The 20,416-nt window shown below is 43.6% G+C and overlaps 1 protein-coding gene across 1 annotated transcript in view; it reads right to left on the reverse strand.

Moving 5' to 3' along the window:
- Positions 1-19,701, reverse strand: part of PAPPA2 (pappalysin 2) — a 302,229-nt gene extending 282,528 nt beyond the window's left edge. Inside the window, exon 1 of the mRNA XM_037985912.2 lies at positions 17,577-19,701. Coding sequence (XP_037841840.2) covers positions 17,577-18,492 — 916 coding nt within the window. The 5' untranslated portion in view covers positions 18,493-19,701. The remainder of the gene's footprint in view (positions 1-17,576) is intronic.
- Positions 19,702-20,416: the final 715 nt, after the last annotated feature.

Genomic DNA, 20,416 nt, shown 5'->3' on the forward strand with positions numbered 1-20,416 from the left:
ATTTATACAGTTTCGGAGAAGACAAAACTAATTTGTACATGTAAAATACAGTACTTATTATGCTCAGCACATAATAAATACTCCATGTTATTATTCCTGGCTAATATTGTTATCATCTTAACATATATAGGCCTATGTCTTCAACTGTATTGTAAGTTACTTGACAGCTGGCAAATTCTGCCTTGTACTTCTCCACATTCATTTGTATCAAGGCCAACATCTTGCCTATGGTAAAAATAAGTAATTCACTAATGGATTGAATCGACAAGAGACAGTTAGCAGAGATGTCGATGGTATCCTCCAAAACAATGATGTGTCACGTGACACTCTAAAAACTCCATTTCCTCTAATTTAAAAAAAAAAAAATCCCTTTATTACCCTTTCCCACCCAACACACACACACACACGCATACATACACCAGTCACACTCCACAATGAGAACAGTTACTGACTTGACCTAGCACAGCTCTGCCCACAGTGCTCCCCTCTAAAAGCATGTCAGCTGTTCATCCCCTTTGATATTACCTACGAGGGATCAGGAAGAATCAAGAGTTACGACCAGACTTGTCACTCCCCACTCATCTTGGACAATTTTCTCTAGAGTCAATACTTTGCTCCAATACCATCCATTATCTCAGTACATCTGAGAAACTTTAAATTATTTTTCCTCCAACTAAATTATTTAGTTGAAAAAGTAATATATTTTCTATGTCTAGTCATTACCCCCAAAAGAGAGAGAGAGAGAGAGAGAGAGAGAGAGAGAGAGAGAGAGAGAGAGAGAGAGAGAGAGAGAGAAAGAGAAACTTCCTGAGTAATTTTAAACACATGATTTTTTTGGAGTGTAATTTCAACCATTTTCAATAATCTTCAAGAACAACCAGTGTGAAATTTCCTAAGCATTCTATATTCTCTGCTGGTCCTGTGACTATGGAATTCCATAAACAGCACATCAATGTCCAATGGCTAACTGGCTGCAGTTTCCATAATGAGCATATAGAATGTGAGGAGGTGTCGGGCGCTGTTCCTCAACAGAGGTGGAGAGCTACCTGTAGGCTTCTCTTTCTATCAAGATGATCTTCCACCTAAACGAAAATAGGAATTCATGTGCGTGGAATTCCAGTAGCACAAGAGAAAGGATCTACATCCCCAAATGCAGAGGATAGCTCATGCAAAAGCCAGGAAGTCATACACCTTAGGGGGCGTGAAGTGGGTCACATTCCTTAACCTTCATAAGATACCTTATTGCCCAGCACCTGTCATCCTGGAAGAGACACAGAGACCTGGTGGCACCCACAGCAAGGTGCCTCAGCATTTCTCCACCCTCACCCCATCTCTCTCAAGGTTCTTTTGAGAACTATTTGATAACTCCAGTGAGGCAGCACCACACCAATTTCCCGGATTTTCCTCTTCTCAGTCAAATAAATAATTTTGAGATCCCTCTCGGAAATTTTCTTCGGGGTTCCTGTTACCAGGTACAGTTTATAGAATTAATACTACCCTTAAAAAGTGTTTAAATAGTGTTAAATATATACTCAGTGATCCAGGAACATTATAGGAGACATTATTTAAAGCAAGTGTGAAGAAAATCCTATTGCAATGAAAATGACCTCTAAGCTTATCCATCAGCTAAGGTTAGACATTAGCATGTCAGGTTTTCTTAAAGTGAAATATGGTGTGACTTTCACAGCCTTAGTAATTGTCCAATGTGTCTTATATTGCTTCAGTGTACACATCCTACTCGCACTCACTTAATAATACCTGAATGTTTTTTGTTTTTTGTTTTTGTCTCTACCATGTGGTCACAAATAACCCAAGGAGACTCTGACTACTTTCTAAGAAGCAACTTGTTGGTGAGGTTAGGCAACCCAGGGACCACACAAAACCAAATACTATGGCAATCAGAACCTAAAGGCTCAGAGTCTCTTTTTTTCCCCCACTGGTTTGAGAGTCTGAGAGGAAACCAGAGGATACAGAGTCTGTGTGTTCTCAAATTGAACCCAGGTGAGTCTTCAGAGCCCAGTGTTCAAAGAGGATGCGTAAAGCTGACCTCTGGGTCAGCCTCTGCTGTGCAATAGCTTTGGCTGCTTGGCCCCTGAGTGAGAAAGAGAAAGGTCAAGGAAACTAAGTGATCTGAGGAATTGACACAGGTTAAGTAAGGACTAAAGCCATACATTTTCTTATTGAAAATCTTTCTAAACTGTTTCCTTCTGCTTTCCAGTAAGAGGCTTAAATTAGTCAGAGGCATCCTGGAGGAGTGGAAATAACACCAAATTAGGAGCCAAGAACTTGGATTGGGGTCTCAGTCTGCCCCTGTGTAATGTCAGGAAACTGCCTTTCCTTCTCTGGGTCTCACTGCCCCATCTGTGAAGGAGAGATGGGCTGGGTTGTCACCTGGGCTGTGATGCTCTGACAGCCCATGCCCAGAATCTTCATCTTGAGGTTTATCTCGAAGGGCTTTAAGATCATCAGCCTTCTAACCACTTCTCACTACCCCATACCCTGAGTCTGTGGCCAGAGAAGGTAAAAAAGATTGGGCTGAACCCATAAGTTAATGGGCAGGTTTTGTTTCTACTGGATTCTTCTTTTGAATTTATCTAGCAGTCACATATCTCTATCTCCTAAGAAGCAGAATAATTAAAATATTAGAGTTAGTTAAGAATAGTGGTTATGTGGAATCTGTGTAATCAAAATCTCACTACAAATAATTTCATGCTAAGTTATATCACATTAATATACATGCAACAAGCATTCAGGAGGAGAGTTTGCATGGACTAGAACGGTAGAGAAGGCCTTGGGAATGAGGAATATGAGCCAGACCTGGCCAGTTTGGATGGCAGCATCTTTGGGGCAAGTCCTGGGTCCCTTCTGTGACATCACATCATCACAGAAGGGTGAAATAGCAACAGGCATTAACCAAGCCCTAACGTTCCAGGCATGGCACTCAACACACAGTTTGTATAAATGTATTTAACCACAACAATTCTGAGACGGAAATTACCATTGCCCCCATTTTACAGATGAGGGATTTCAATTTGCCAAGTTCCCACAGCTAGTAAAGGGCTTGAACCCAGACCTTCAGGCTCCAGATCCTGCATTCCTAACTATACAGTGAGCGAAAGAATTTAAATGGATGAGGAGGTGGAGGTAGGAAAATTAAGGTGATGGCTTGCACAAAGGTAAGGAGCAGTTAATGAGTGAGTCATGTGGAGAGAAGGGAAAGGAACATCATTCATTCTAGGGAGTCAGGAGAGATCAAGTTCTGTGTGTATAAGGAGCTAGATTGTCCTCCATGCGTCCATTCAACGCTACTGCCCATTCTGCTGCAGGCCCAGGTGCTGGAGGGACACACAGATGATGGAGATCCATAGAAGCCCCCAGAAGCCTACAGGCTATTTGAAGGCTTCCACTGCTAAGCAGCTTGGACTTTCAGGAAGTGAGAACAGTGTGGGAGAGAGGAGGACAGTAGCAGTGTAGGGAGGCAGGGTCAGGAGAGGAGATGTTCACAGAAGGGCTGGGAATGGCAAAACAAACAGCTGCCTTCTTCAAATGTGCTTGGCTTTTGGCAGCACACCACAGTAGAGGACATAGATGCTAAGTTTCCAGAAATGCTGTAAGCAGAGAGCCAGAGGGGCTGGGACCACCTCCTTGTGCCCCCTCCTCTGCCATGGCACCCGGCTGTCACCTGCCTGACCTCAGCCCAGGACCAGCCATGGCAGAGGAGGGGACACAAGGAGGTGGTCCAAAGGCCCAGCGAGGCTGCCACACCCAGGAGGGAGTGTTGCCCAAGTTTCCTTTTATCTTCAGGATCCATGCCATGGGTTTTATTATAAGGATTATAAGGATATTCTATTGTGCAATTATTTCAAGTTACTAATGTGCCTTGAAACAAACAATGTCTAAAATAGAGCTCTGCTGTGGTTAGTGTTTACTATTATTCTGCATAAAGTTGGAGTTAATTTCAAAAATAGTAATTGAATACCTACTTTGTGCTCAAGAAGCATCAGTTGAATAAATGAATTAGTGAGTGAGCGAATGGCTAATAAATAAACTGAGCTAGGAACAGTCTATAAACACATTCGATGTTAAATTTCACCCTCCCAAAAGAGCAAGGACAGAAAACCAAACACTGCATGTTCTCACTCATAGGCGGGAATTGAACAATGAGAACATTTGGATACAGGAAGCGGAATATCACACACCGGGGGCTGTTGTGGGGTGGGGGAGAGGGGGAGGGACAGCATTAGGAGATATACCTAATGTAAATGACGAGTTAATGGGTGCAGCACACTAACATGGCACATGTATACATATATAACAAACCTGCACGTTGTGCACATGTACCCTAGAACTTAAAGTATAATAATAAACAAAAATATATCTTCACATCAAAAAAAAAAAGAGACAGAGAGAGTTTTTAAAACTCCAGATTTTCAAAGGGCCGGAGAAGGAGCAAACTTCGGAGTTGGAGAGACTTCGAACTCAAGGAGTGTTTCCTGGCCCCCTGGTGGCTTCTTTTTCTGGTAGCAAGATCTACATTTCTCTAGGTATATACACTCCTCCTCTTCCTCCCACCCAGGGGAATAATGTGCACCAAACAAAAGTTCTATGAGAAAGAGAAAAAGACAACCCAGAAGAAGTAAATAAATAAAAAAGATAATTTCTGAAAGTTTAGAAATAAACATAGCTAAACCAAGTTGTAAATTATATCCAGTTTTTCTATGAGACAAATTCCTAGTCTACATTTGTCAGGTATATGTAAATTTGTGGGGAGGAGAAAGGGGGAGTTCAGGTAGAAGGTAAGGATAACTCCTCCTTCTAGATACTACTGAGGGGAATTTAAACTTCCTAGCCATCTTCAACATCAATAGAACTTAAAGATTACCAGGTTTTCATGTGCCTACTTCCAAAGAGAATTAGTTTATCCTTCATCCTCTTATCAAATACATATTGAATGAGTTATTTGTTATTAACTGACAAAGCACTAGGTGCTAGGAAGGCAGCAAGGAACCAGATGCAGCCTCTGACCCCAGACAGCTTACAGCCCAGTGGGAGCTAGCCTAGAATAGAAATGACTGGGCATTGGAACCATGTCTGCTTATTTAACATCAAACACTCTGTCCGGTGCCTAGCAGACAGTAGGAGCTCAATGAGCTTGTGTTCAATTAATGAGAAGTAAAATGGAAATTACAGTAGGTTTCTCTTAATGTCTTGATAAGGCACAGCATAAGGTATCAGGAAAACGCACTGGAGAGGACATCTAAATCAGTCTTTAGAGAGGCCAAGGAAGAGTTCCTGAAAGAGATGTCATATTCACTAAAAATCTAGGGGGTTAAGTAAGAACAATTCAGGTGCATTTGGTTTTGGGGAGTGGTTTCATATTAGGAGAAAAATTACAAAGGATAGACATCAGGGGCTAGATGCCAGGGACAGTGGTATGTCTGTGTCACTGCTAGTGGTTTGGTGTTGCTAGAAATTGGAATGGAAGTATATGTGTGAGTGCATGTGAGTATGGTGTGAGAGCATGATTATATCATATATGATGGTGTGGGTATGTGGTGGGTGTGCATGTATATCTGTGCACACATGTGCACATGTGTACATATGGGTGTGCAAGTTTGTGTAAGTGTGCCTGTATATATGTGCATGCATGTGTGCACATGAGTATGCATGGGTGTGTGTGTCTATTGTAGAGGCAGTGATGAGACTGAAAAGGTAAGTAGGGTCTCATATGACAACTTAAGGAAGCTGAACTTTATCCTGAGGGTGCAGTGAAGTCATCTGATGGTTGTACGCAGGAAAGTGACTTGAGCTGCTTTGTATTTGAAAATGCTCTTCTTGGTTGCAATCAAACAGCTGAAGAATAAATTGATCTCTCGGTTTAGAGATGGTCAGAATTATTGTAACCAAAACTTAGCTTTAGTTTAGTTATTGGGATGAATACAACAGGGCCAAAAGAAACTGAAGAGGCCAACCAGACAGGATTTGGTGATTGATTACTGGCATTACATGTCATGTGGAGAGTGAGGGGCAGTGATGTGAGACAGGAACTCCCAGAGTTCTTGGCTGTGTGCTGAGATAGAGGAAACACGACAAGCAATGGCTGTGAGATGGATGAAGGGTTCAGTTGAGGAAGGTTGGGGCTCTTCAATCCTTACTGCTCCTGAGATAAAAGATAGTGACAATATAGCATAGTGGAAAAGAACTCTCAGGACAAATGTCCAGGTTCACATCTTGGCTCTGCCTGCACCAACTGTGTGACCTTGGACAGTATCCTGTTTCTCTCTATGCTCTGGTTCTCCATCTTCTTCCTTGAGTTGTCCTGGGGAGCATGTGAGTTAATATTTGTAAACAGACCGCAGTAATGCTTGGCACAGAGTAAGTGCTACAGAACCACTCGTCAAAGGAAAATTTATGCAATCGTTTCTTTAGAGTGATTGAGCTTGCATTTGCATGCTTTACATTTCTGTTGCTTTATCTACCATCATTTTCCTGTGTTTATGCTGTCTCCTACTTTAGATGACCAGTTCTTTAATACAAGACCTTGAGTCTTGGATCTTTCTGAATTTAAAATAAAATCTCTCTGAACCCATATCTACTTCTGACATCTCCTCTGCCCCTTCCATCACAGCCGAGTTTCTGCATAGAGTGCAATAGACTTTTCTCCCCGTCTTCACTCCCTTACCTCTCATTCATATCTCTACTTAATGTGATATGGATGCACCCACAACTGAGGTGTGAAACTGCTCTCCCTAAAGTCATCCATGATTTCCTGACTGGTAAATCCAGTGCACCTACTTTAGGCCTGATGTGTTATTTGGTGCTCCTGTGCCATCTGACACTTTGAAAACTCTATCATTTTCTCTTTGCCCTAATTCTGCTACTTCCCAGTACTCTTTTTGTTTCTTTCTCTGGTTACCAGTTCTCCTTCCCTAGCCTCAACAAATCCTTTGGTTTATCCAGGCAGGACTGGTCACTCTCAGTAGCCAGGCTGTAATAATCTGTTTACATATATACATATAATCTGTTATTAAAACAAATTTAATAATTTGTTTACAGTTTATAGGCCTAAACTCTGAGCACCTTCCAGGCACAACTCCTGCCTTAGTAGTTCTTGAGTCCCCAGCATGTGGTTAAAGGCTTGATATTTCACTTAATAGAAGCTCAATAAATATTGAATGAATGAACAAATAGAACTAAACTACTTTTATAACCTGCCCAGAATGTAGAGCAATTATTTGTAGGAAAGATAGCAAATGCTGAGTCACCACTTGAATGATGACTCACTAACTGATTAACTAACTTATAGGCTCTGCAATGTTCCCTCTGATCAGGTAACTGGATTTCTAATGCAGAAATGAGCCATACTTGCTCGTCTTGATAGCCTAACCAGTTGCCATGGCAATACTTCAAATGTTCTGAGACTTTGGGTTCCAGGTTCCACATTTTATATTTGGGCAGAACCACTTTTCTTCCCCACTCAATTCTGACTCATAAAGAGAACTAGGATGTTTTTGTTTGCCCACTGAGTTTTCTTTACTGGATGTTCTCTTTTTAAAATCCAAGGAGGAAGATTGTTTCGAGACAGGTAGTAAACATGGGAAAGAAACGATGCTGTTATTTTTCGGATACAAACTTAGCATAGAAATATGCTTTCTGGAAGGTGCTAGGGCAAGGGGGTGTACAATGTGAGCTGAAATTGATCTGATGAGCCCCCAGAGCAACGTAATTCCATGTACTCAAGAGCAGAAGTATGGAATCTGTGTCCTTGTTTATGACATCAGGAACTGAAGCTAATGGATGTGCAGGGTATACAGGTTCAGGAGCCAAACTAAGGTGTTGCCCTTCTATTAGTAAACACCAAATAAAGTGTTTATTTAGCCTCCTCAAGGCACAGATTAGAACAGGAAAGAGGAGTCAGACCTCCTGGCACACACATTCTGAGTGAATCACATGGTCAGCCCAAAGAAACAAGAAGGAAGTGCACAAAGGAGGAGGCAGGAGGTGAGGAAGGACAAATTGTTGCTGCTGACAAGAGAACAGTTGGATGTATTTGGGCTGCCAAAAGTGATTCCTACTTTCCAACCCTGCCTCTGTCACTCCTGAATATTTCCAACCTGACAATCTTTGCTCTACCCCGAGAAGAGAGTCTCTGTGGATTTCCATCTCATTCCTGTGGTCTGAGAAAGAACACACAGCTCCCAGAGGATTGCGGATGAGCAGTAATGGTGCCACCTTGGTCAGTCAAAGCCTCATCCACTGTATTGTCTCCCTGAGATGCAAAGGACCAAGAATAGTATATTTTACAGGAAATGAAAACTGGGGAATGAGGAGAGGAAAGGCAGTAACAGGTGCCAGGCACTGAAGCTGGAGTGTGGTGAATAGGATAATCACAGGCCATTCTTACAGAAAATCCCTCTACGCCACTGCCTGGAAGTGATTCTCCTTCCCCCACCTGCACCCCAAACAACTGGACGACCCCAAAGGCCCAGATCTAACCCTGTGAGTCAGACACCAAACCCTGAACAGTCTGCCAAAGAACCCAGCTGGGGCCAGACATAGAGCTGGAATCTAGGAGAAAGTTCATGGCTATGTGAGCTATGTGAGCTTCATCTTCCCTTCTCCCCTTGGTTTCTATTCTCTTTTTCTTTCTGAAGGTGCTGCTGCATCAGAATCTGATGCACCATGACTTCTAAGTGCCTGAGTGTTTTCTGTATGCCTAGCATTGAGGATTCAGCTAGGTTGCAGGTAATAGGAAGTAATATGCTTCAGGCCAAAGGTGAAGGTTCAGGGAAGCAAAAGCCCATCTTAGGATACCTTCAAGAAGCTAGAAGAGGGAGCTTGGTGACAGAACCCACTTCAACTAGGAAGGACTCCCTGCGATTGCAGAGGCCTCAGCATCAGAGCCCCAGGTGTCTCTTCTCATTGTGCAATAATGGCACATTTCTCCAAGACCACTGAGGTGCTCTCAGATGCTGGCAGTGGTCAAACCATACTCACCAGTGATGTCACAGAAGCCCATTTTATTTTATTACTTTATTTTATTGAGACAGGTTCTCATTCTGTCCCCCAGGCTGGAATGCAGTGGCACAGTTACAGCTCACTGCAGCCTCGACCACACCAGGCTCAGGTGGTCCTTCCACCTCAGCCTCCTGAGTAGCTAGGACCACAGGTGCATGCCACTATATCCAGCTAATTTGTGTATGTTTTGTAGAGATGGGGTTTCATCATATTTCCCAGGCTGGTCTTGAACTCCTGGTTTCAAGTGATCCGCCTGCCTCAGCCTTCCAAAGTGCTAGATTTACAGGCGTGAGCCACTATGCCCAGCCCCCATTTCATTTTAGAGGGTCAGAGGTATAAAACCAAGCCTCTATGCATTGATAGGGATTACTAAATTGTGCAACCACCTTGGAAAACAGTCTGGGAGGGCCTCAAAATGTTAAATATATAGTCATCATATGACCCAGAAATTCTACTCCTAGGTATCTAACCAAAAGACATAGAAAAAATATCCACTTGTACAAAATGTTCACAAAAGCCAAAAAGTGGAAACAACCAAAATATCCAGTAACTGAAGATTGGATACACAAAATGTAGTATATGCATGGAATATTACTTAACAATAAAAAGGAATGAAGTGCCAATACATGCTGCAACATGGATAAGCCTCAAGTGAAAGAAGTCAGCCACAAAAGATCATATATTGTACAATCCCATTTTTATGAAATGTACAGAATAGGCAAAATGTATAGAGATAAAGAGTAGGTTGCCAATGGTTATGGCTATGGTGAATTTGGAAAGGAAGGGAGGGAAGTGGGTAGGGCTAATGGGTACAGCATTTCTTCCGGGTGCCATTAAAATATTCTAAAATTAGATTGAGATAATTGATTGAGACAATTGAGATAATAGATTGAGATAAGTCTGTAAGAATACTAAAGACATTAATTGTACACTTTAAACATGTGAACTTTAAGATAAGTCACATCTCAGTATGCTTTTTTTTAAAAAAAAAAAAAAAGGAAAGAAATAAATATAAACTCTACCTGGAGTGCTCATATCAAGAAACTAGCATGACCTGTTTCCTGCAAGAAATATCTGGGAAGTTTTGTTTATACTTCAACAAAAGGTATGTCCCTACCACTGACAGTGCCACAGTCTCTCTGTTGGAGTTACTTTTCATAGCGTGAAACTAGAAAGAAAAGCACAAAAGGATGGTGGTAAAAGCAGTTGGCAAACTGCTGCTCATGAGAAAAATCTAGCTTGCCACCTGTTTTTGTAAATAAAGTTTTATTGGAACACAGGCATAGAAATGTGTCTACATATCATTTATGACTGCTTGCACATTATAACAACAGAGTTTAAATTTTTGCAACAGAGACTGCATGGCCCAAGAAGCCTAAATTATTTACTATCTGTCCTTTTACAGGAAAAGTCTGCTGTCTTCTGCCCTGGACTCAAGAGCCTGGACTCAAGAGTCTAGAGTCCTGCAACTTGAATCATGGTCCACATACTAGCAGCAGCAACAGCACCTGAAGCCTGTTACAAATGCAGAATCTCAGGCTGCCCCAGACCTGTTGAACCCAAATCTGCATTTGCATAAGGTAGTTGTGTTAGTACAAGAAGTAGATGCCAATACAGGATTAAATATGTAGGATCTTACTGGGGGAGACAACTCTGAGGAAATATAGAGAGATCCTGAAAAGGCTGGGAGAGCCATCAGTCATTGCTGCAAGTCTGACTCTGAAGCAAAAAAAAAAAAAAAAAAAAAAAAAAAAGAGGGAAGGAAGGTGGGATGGAAGTGTTGTTGACTACAGTGCAGTCTAAGGAATTTCCTGCAAGGCCTTTTTGAGTCCTCCAGCCAAAGTCAACGACTGTCTCTCAGGAACTGGTCTGCCTTTATCCATGCCACCCCAGGGATCTGTCGCCTCAGTGCAAATGCAGTGATGTGTTTCAGAGCACAGCGCCTGGGGTCCTTGGTCCATGAAACTCCCTGCAGTGTGCAAGACGTACTTACATTGCACCTGCTACCAGGTGCATTGCCATGGCAGACAGCTTAAGAATAGTCTCAGCTGACCTCTATTCACATTGAAGTTTGAGAAGCAACGTTCTAAAGCATGAGTTGGCAAACTTTTTCCACAAAGGGCCAGACAGTAAATATTTTGGGCTTTGTGGGCCAGAAGGTCTCTTTTGCAACTACTTACCTCCACCAGTTAGCAGGGAAGTCACCACAGAGAACACATAACCAAATGGGTGTGGCTGTGTGCCAATAAAACTTTATTTACAAAAACAAGCTTCAGCTTTAGACCTGATGTGACCCATAGGCCATAACATGCCAACCCCTGCTCTAGAGTTATGGGGTTTAAACTTCCTTAAAGTAATTAAGCCCCTCCTTCCTGTGAAACAGGTAAGGAAGGGATGCTCCTATTGAAGGTGGAAAGGGAACCCTGCACTCAGTGATTTCCCCTCAGAAGCTATGAAGACACCTCAGTAGGCAGCAAAAACAGAATCTGAAAGCCACTGCTCTGGATCCCACAAAGAGACTCCAGTTTCAGAAGGTTCCTCCCACCCTTTTATTCATCCCTAATGGGCAGTCAGCAGTCTAAATTTCTATTTTTTCTATTCTACAAACATAACTGAGAGTCTCTAATACTGTGCTAGATATTTTGGAATGACAAAAGTTAATCAGACATGCGTTTGGCTCTGGAGGAATTACCGGTGGATAGAAATGAGACATGCACATAACAAATAAGGCAGGAATCAATATGCACCCTAGAAAACCACACATGAAGAGCCCTGGAGGCAGAGACATAGAGAAAATTACTTTCCCATACGGATGAGGGGCATGGCCACAGGCTGTAAGAAGAAGGGTCATAGTCATAGTCTGTTTTACTTCTTAAACCAGATACCATACAGTCCCTCCACGTTCCTCTCCTCTTGGGAGCCATATAGCCACATGATAAAACCTTCTATACAGAGATGCTAATTTATAACCATCAGGGGCTATGTCCTATTCACACAAGACAACTTGTGCAACTCATACTCATCACTGTGGGTAAATCCATCCCCAGAAACCAACAGCAAGCCTTCACATTCATGGGTCGTCCATGCCTAGGGCAGGTGGCCATGACTTTGCTGCACATGTGGATCCTAACCAGGAAGCAGGGTTATAATGTGGAGGGAACTGCACAATTCCACAGGATTCTTAGAGGACGAACACTCTGACTTCAAACCTTGCTGTGATATAGGAAGAAGCAACTAAGGAGATGACTGTGCAAACCTCATCTTCAGGAAGATTCTGGGAAAAGTATAGATTTGTCTCTTCACCTGTCACTAAGTCCTATCGGATAAAGGGAGAGATCCCACATATGGCCTGCCTTTTACATTCTCTTCACATGTATGTGAATCTGCCTTCTATGAAGCTCCATATTCTATGTGGATGACACCCTCCACCTTGTGTACAAATCTCCCTTATTGGGAGAAGGGGATGTTTCAGCATTCTGTGAAATCTCATTTATTAGATGTCAAAAAAAAAAAAAAAAAACCACTTATCAATATAGGCCTTAAACAATGGGTTTTATACATAATGTCAACAGACCCTCGCCGTCAGGAAATCGTGAAGAGTCTTGAGGGTCATTTTATATGGTTTGGCTGTGTCCCCACCCAAATCTCATCTTGAGTCATAGCTTCCATAATTCCCACATGTTGTGGGAGGGACCTGGTGGGAGGTAATTGAATCACGGGGGCAGGTTTTTCCTGTGCTGTTCTTGTGATAGTGAATAAGTCTCATGAGATCTGATGGTTTTATAAATGGGAGTTCTCCTGCACACGCTCTCTTGCCTGCCACCGTGTGAGACATGACTTTGCTCCTCGTTCGTCTTCAGCCATGATTGTCAGGTCTCCCCAGTCATGTGGGATTGTGAGGCCCCCCCCCAGCCATGTGGAATTGTGAGGCCCCCCAAGCCATGTAGAACTGTGAGTCCATTAAAGCTCTTTCCTTTATAAATTACGCAGTCTCAGGTATGTCTTTATCAGCAGCTTGAGAACAGACTAATACAGCTCTGAACGTTGTGTGAACTATGTGAACATGTTCATTTTTCTAGGGAGTGGACAAAGCTTTCATCAGATTTTCAAAAGGTTTTATGGCCTCCAAAAAACTTTAGCACCATTGTCCAATTTATTCAAAATAGTACTGCTCAGGCTAAAAAGAATGGATTTTTTTAAATAAAATAAATGAGCCCTTCGGGGCCTCTGATTCTACTGCATTTACAACACATTAGACTGTGTTGTAAAAAAGTCTGTTTACCATCATTCTCATTTTACAATTTAGTAAACTGAATTCCTAAGAAATTAAAGTGAATATTCCACCTAAGGAAAAATGATAGGTTAGTGGGTTAGAACCAAAGACGAGCAGGTTAACCTGCTGCTCCCAGTAATGATTGCCTCCCACTCTTAACTCCTGCCAGGCTATGAGTAAACACAACGGCCAAACCCTGTGGTGGGCACTTTACATGCATGACTTGTTCAAGTATCGTAACGACTGTGCAAGATATCGTCTTATTTTTCATTTTTTGGAGCTTTTTTCATTTTTATTTAAATGGAATGATATTTTGTACACATATATTTTTCTCCTTTTTCCATTTGAGGAAACCAAGGCATAGAAAAGCTCAATGGATTGCCAAAGACCACAGCCCTGATAAGCGTCAGAGATGGAATCTGATGCCGGGTCAGCCTGCTTCCCAAGTTCTACACGAGCATATACTCTAATGCTCAGATCCTCAGAGGAGGAAAACTTGTCTTCGTGTCAGGGACAGTTTCTTAGACATCTTTGTGCTCCCCACAGGGCCTTGCCATGCTTTGCATGAAAGGCACTCAATAAATATTTGTTGAATGAAGAATCCTGGGCTCAGCCTCCAATTCTGCCATGGACTTAGTGACTCAGTCTCCTGCAACTTGGAGCTGCAGGTGGTTACTCAGCTGGGCAACTTCAGGGAACATTTGAAATCAATTATGGGTGAGGAGGAACCTATTAAAATCTTCTCTTTTGTGTATGTTGGGGTTGAAAGAGAGGAAAGGAAGTTGAGAAGGAGGGAAAGGAACAGGATGGTTTCGGGGCTGGGTGCCGGAGCTTAAAAGTTACACACGTGGATGGGACAGAATTTGGCTTACATCCAGTACTCAGTTCCAATGGCCCAACCAAATGGGCTCTTGACCTCAGTCTACTCCTAGGTGGCTACATGGCCCTGAACTGCCAAGCCCCTTCCTAGCGACTCTTACAGAGGACTCTACAGTGGAGCAGTTGTACACAGTCCTCTCCTACACCTTGGTTGCTCTGTCTCAGTTATGGGAAATAGGCCGCTTCAGAAGATCTGTCTTGCAGGGACCCAGGCACCATGTCTCCCCTTCCGAGGGCCAGAGAGACGTTCAGCACCCAAAGCCTGTGAGCTCCGTGCTGTCCTCAACTCTAAATAAATGTATTCTGGCAATTCATTCTGGAATTCAACTTTCTATTTTGGAAGAATGTGGAAGTTTGGAGTGGGGGAGGGAGAGGGGAAACTTTAGTTGATTTTCTTTTCTTTACCACTTGCTAAAGTGCAAGTTAGGCACAACCCCAAAAACGACACTTTTGCCCTTTCACATAAGCCCCGCAAAAAACATTTGCATAAAGCTGACCCCAAGGGATGCCTACGAACAACATTCTGGGAGAGGACAATTAAATACATACAGCCCAGAGCCAGGGCAGGACAGTCCTCCAAGAAATCAGAGACATTCCCCACTACGTGGCTGCCTACTCTCCTGTGAATGAAGCAACACTGCCACCTAGTGTCCTGTGTAGAAAGTATCCTCTAAGACACCCGCATCTGGGACTGGGGAGGGGAATGTTCCTCTGTAAATGGCTATGGCTGCATTGCTTGAAGTCTCTGTTGAAGAAAAAAATGCCCTAAATTGGGTAGATTAAGGATTGGGAAACTGGGTTTAAGTTGAGTAGACAGAAGCTACGCTTTGAGAGCTGTTGAAAAAGTGTAGGGGCCAAGTCTCACAACACCTTGGATCATTCCCAGTGGAACAGCAGAATTGCTGAATTGTATGTGGCTCCCAGGGACATGATTCTATTGTCATTCTGCATAGGTGAAGGCCAACCATCCTAGGAATAGACAATGACCAGCTCAGGGGCAAGTGCTGTATGGAAGAGAAGGAAGATGGTCTGGTCTGTCCATAGGCATGAGTAGATTAGGGCAAATGCCTTTGGCAACATTATGGTTCTCAGGCATGGAGACCACAGGTGAAGTGTAAGCAGCTAAACACAGTGAGTACACACAAGGATGCCCAAGCCCTCAGGAGCCCTGTTGCTAGAATCCTGAAGAATGAAACCATGTTCCCAACCTCCATCTTTCCCAGACCTTTACCCTACATCTTTACTGAATATTTTCTGATGTACAGAAATTGAAACAAAAATACAGAGTGGTAGGTGGAGATGAGATAGCCCTGGGCATTCCCTGCCCTCAACCTTTCTGCCGTAGACCTAAGGGGGGAAATGTCAGTACACCACAAGGGATGCTTTGATTTGAAGAGAAGGAAAACTCAGAAGCTAGACAGTTTGCAAAAGATTTCCTGCCCAATTTTACATGCTTACAGTTAAAAGAGTTCAGATGGGCACTTTAGAGAAGGATCTGAGTGGGTGCTGTGGCAGTGTTGGCAGCGGTTGGTGGCAGTGGACAGGTGGGCAAGGGAGAAAGACATCCTGGGGTGGGGATGAGGGAGGTGCCATGAGAAATGCTGTAACTGGAATCAAACCATGACACTGCTTTCCTCTATGCAGAGCATCAGACAGGACACAGGAGGGACAGGACAGGAATCAAGTTTCCCCAGGTTTGGCCTCTAGTAACCCAAAGCAGTAGCCCCTTAGAGCCTCCCACATAGACTCCTATTGGATCTTTCTCTCATTTTCTTCAGCCAGGGAATTGATCCCAGGTCTTTACATTGCTACTGCAAGAGGAGGGGTAAGCAGAGTCGTGGGTCTCAGTCTAGACTGCAAGCACACAGTTTTCCTGGCAGATGGGTACTAGGAAGCAAGATTAAGCAGCACGAAGATGTCATCTGGGAGAAACTGTGGAGCTGCCAACTCTGATCAGATAATCATCTCATTATTTCTTCCATTTGGCCCCAGAATAAGGATTTCCTTCTACTCTTTCTCTTCCCCCACCTAACTTACAGCCCAACCCTTCTTTCTCCCCTTTCCCCACCCCCTCTCCCACCCAAAAATAAAATACAGAAAAACCACAAGACTTGAGGATGCTCAGTGTCTGGGAATCCCAGCTTCCGAAGAAGAAATCACAGCCAAAGAGGGGGAGACAGAGTGTCCGGAAGGGATGTTCCAGCAACACCCCCCTTGAAAGAACTTCCCTCCTTGCCGACTTCTTTCCTTAGTCTGAAACTTTCTTGCAGGCAACCAGTAACCTGAGAATTTTTTCTTAATTTGGAAATTTTTCAAGCAATTCAAGCGTCCTGGAGTTCTATTCCCAGCCTGCATTGCATGCCTTTTATTGCCTCAGTTTCCCTATCAATATAATGGAACTGGAAAACATGAAAGGGCACTGTGGATAATTCCAATTAAGCAGATTATATGGTTCTACTATGCACCTTGCTTTGTGTTAGGTTCTGTCATGGGGAATTCAAAAGGATAAGGTACTAAATGATGAAATATCATGTCTAATCCACGACCCCTTGCTTCATTACAACCTTCCCAGTAAGGCAACAGGAAACAGTTACTCTTAACCTAATTTTTCTTTGCCCTTCTGGGTGACTCTCCATGAAAACCAAGATCTGTGTATAGTGGAAAACAAATGTGGGTCATGTTCCCAGGCAAGTGCTCCTGATCAAAACCATGGAGTTACACAGGTTTCATTTTTTAGGTCGTTACAACAACAGCAGGCCTAGAAGTCGGAATCTTGGCTTGTAAGTGCTCACTTTTTCCAGTGGACCCTACTGTTCCTAAGCTGGACACATGATTGCTGGGACAAAGTGAAGGGAACTCCAGGACCTGGACCAGAGGGTATCTTTCTGCCAAGATCCAGGGCACTCAGAGAAAAGGAATCCAGGCAGGACCTGACAGCGGTGTACCTAGCAGCCTTGTTTCCTCACCGCCTGGACCAGCCCAGGCATGACTCATTGCTCAGGTCCTTGGATTCTCATCTGTCTTCAAGGTTGCCTGGGTATTTCATATTGGTCTACCAGCAATGGAGTGTGACACCCCTTCTCTTTTGGCAAAGAACCAAGGAGCTCTATGACTTCAAACAGAGGTAAGAGAGCTAAAGTCTCCTAAGTGCAAGCACAATGTATAGAAGGACATGAGATTAATACAAGGTACAGAGGCTGATATGGCTAGAGTCACTATCTCCTTTTTGATGGTGTCTGGAATCCTGCTGTGTTGATTACTAATGGCCCTTCCCCCTCTCCCTGGCTAGCCCTTTCTGGCTTTCCTGTTGGGTCCCCTTCCCATCCTCGCTCCTTATATCTAACCTGTTAGAAATAAAGCCAGCCAAACCCTCAGGATCTCAGAAAGCCCAGGAGAGGGGTATTACCTGCGATGATGGCTGGGTTGTTCTGTCCTCCCTCCGGTTTAACCCAGGCTTCCACTGTGAACGCCTCCCGGGGAATCTCAGCCAGCACTTCTGGACGCAGCAGCAGCCGCTCCCGCCTCCCAGAGAAGTATAAGATGGGCAGTCCTACTTGGGAGTTAAAGGTCTCTGCTTCCTGGTAGGAGTCCTCTCCACCATTTTGGTTGCTTTTGTCCGGTGGACTCTTTCTGACCCTGTGTTTAAGGGAATGCTTGGACCAAGGTTGGAAATGTGAAGAGATATCAGAGTCTCCCCACACATCTTCTGCCCGCCTCTTCCACACTTGGCGACGCTGCCTGGACTTGGTCCAGCTCCTCCTTTGGGTCTCTGGTTTGGGTTCCTTCGGGGTTGTGAAAATGGTGGCAGTGGTGGCAGCCACGGCTGAGTCTTTCTGAGTCCCAGCCTCACCTAGAGACTCCTTGGATCCTTGATTGCCAAGATAAGTGTCATCATCTCCCAGCAGCTCAGATTGCCCAGTAGGACTATTCTCTACCCATGGGGCAGCTGGGTGTTCAACTGCACCCCTCAGTCCTGCTGGATTTTCAGTCAGGTCTCGGGGAACAAGGCTCACAGCATTTCCTTCAGTGTCTGGTCTGCTGCCTCCTGTATGATGGATTTCCTGCTCCTCCACGGGGTAAGGCCTTAGATAGTTCCCAGCCCTGCTGGGGTAGACTCCAAAGAGGTGATGCTGTGGAGAAGCTCTGGGTCTTCGAACCTTGGCCCCCAGCCAACAACGTTCTCCTTCCAACAGCACCTGATTCAGGTGTTCCCTCTCAACCAAGGATTTCTTGCGTGTCCAGCCCAGCTCAGAGTTGGCAGAACAAAGTGCCCACCCAGCCAAAATCGCCAGGCTTATTCTTAGGATATTTAAGCACATCATACCTCCCCTAGCTCTTTCTACAGAACCAGAAGTCAACTTCTGGGTACCACACCAGAGTGATGGGCAGATGAGAAAGAGGCAGCTAGCAATGGATTTGCAGTCACCAGGGAAACTGTTTTGTTCACAGACCAAACTTTTTCAAATAGCCCCAAGAATGCCTCTGCTGGCTACCTGTGCTGGCCACTCTGCCAGCGTGGCTTCTATGCCTCCCCGGCGCGTGTGCTTCCTGCACGCTTCTCCCTTGACCTCTCTCCTCTTGCTCTATTTTAGTCCTTGCAGAACGAACTTAATTTCTCTTGGTTCCTTTGAATTTCCTCCCAGAAAGCTCAGATTTCTTTTTTTTTTTTTTTCCTTCTTCTTCAATAATCCCTCCCCTCACTGATAGTAGAAGAGAGACCCACAGGCATGAGCCAAGTCTCTCAAATACACACTCACAAACACACACTCCTCGCTACCTGAAGTCATTCAAAATAATCTTATTCTCTAATTTTCATTTCTTTCTCTTCTTCCTTCCCTGTGAATTACCTTCTCTTTTTGTAGTCCTTAAGCCAAAATAAGTTCACCTTAAAACAAATTGCTAGAACTTTTACACAGAAACATGCAATTTGATGCTTCTTATTTTAAAATGCAAAAATAATCTAGGGGCACAAAAATCCAAGCTGGTACTTAACTTTCATTCTCCAGATGTCCTCAGTCAGGTCCCCATCCAGCTTCCAGTCTGTCCGTGAGGGTTAGAATGTTTCCTTCAGTTTGATGCTTGGGGTTGTTGGTTGTTGAAGGATTTTAATCCCTCATACAACTTGTTGGTAGGTTGCAAGTCTCTGTAAAGTTCTTTGGGGTGCCAGTTTGCTGTTCTAATAACCTTATGAGTCTGGGAGCTCTTAACTTCACCTTCTGGGAGTCTTATGGGTTCCTGGGAAGATCGGGAAAAGAGCAAAAAGAAGAGTATATGCTTCAGGGGACCTATTCTCTCCAGTCTCTCCTGCTCCCCTTGGTTCCCTTTCTCTCTGCCTGTAGATATCTTCTTGTTTTGTTTTGTTTAGTTTTGTTTTTCATTTAAAGACAATGATGATGTCAAAGCTAGTAAGTTCAATGCATCACTCCACCTACTCCTCCCTGTCCCCTCCTTCCTCCTGAAAACCTCCCCACCTCACCAAGGCACAGGGGACAGACACTACTCTTGGTTTCCCCAGTAAACATCTCGGGCTTTCTCTTTCAGCAGCCGCAGCCTACACAATCAATAGCAAAGAATCAATACTGTTTTGGAGTACTCTTCTCTGTGTGTATTCTCTCTCTCTCTCTCTCTCTTTCTCTCTCTCTCTCACAAGCACACACACACTTACTGTGAACAGATCTACCTACTGCCTAACAAGCCCACGCTAACCTTTCAGGGATCCCTTGTATCTGTCTTTTGTTTTGTCACAAACAAAACAAACGAAGTATTTTTTCTCACTTTGATCAATCATTTGAGATTTAAAAGAACAGTATCTTAAATTCACTTTAAATCGGACATGGGAGAAAGGAGAAATCAAGTATCCTGCTGCGAGAAGTATTAAATGGAAATGCCATGAATTCATACTACATAGATCTTCTTTTTATCTCAGAAGTTTCTCAATCTCAAGTTACTAAAAGTCATCATATGCTGAGTGAGCAAACAACAAATGAGATGTTCAAAATAAGTAATTTACCAAAATGAACAGCTAGACCTAAGCAACCATGTTTCCAATTGATTTGAAATGGATGGAAAGGATGGGGAAGAAAATGTCATAATTTTAGCCTATGCAATGTTTGCCTAAATGCCTCGATAAAGGCTTTCTCAAAGGGTCCCCAACCCCCAAGAGCATGTGCATGTACACGAATACATACATGTATACATGGACAAACACATGGCATGGTTCTGAATTCTTAACACAAGTAAGGATGT

The sequence above is a fragment of the Chlorocebus sabaeus genome, chromosome 25 (genome assembly GCF_047675955.1).
Source record: "Chlorocebus sabaeus isolate Y175 chromosome 25, mChlSab1.0.hap1, whole genome shotgun sequence".
NCBI classification, from domain to species: Eukaryota; Metazoa; Chordata; class Mammalia; order Primates; family Cercopithecidae; genus Chlorocebus; species Chlorocebus sabaeus.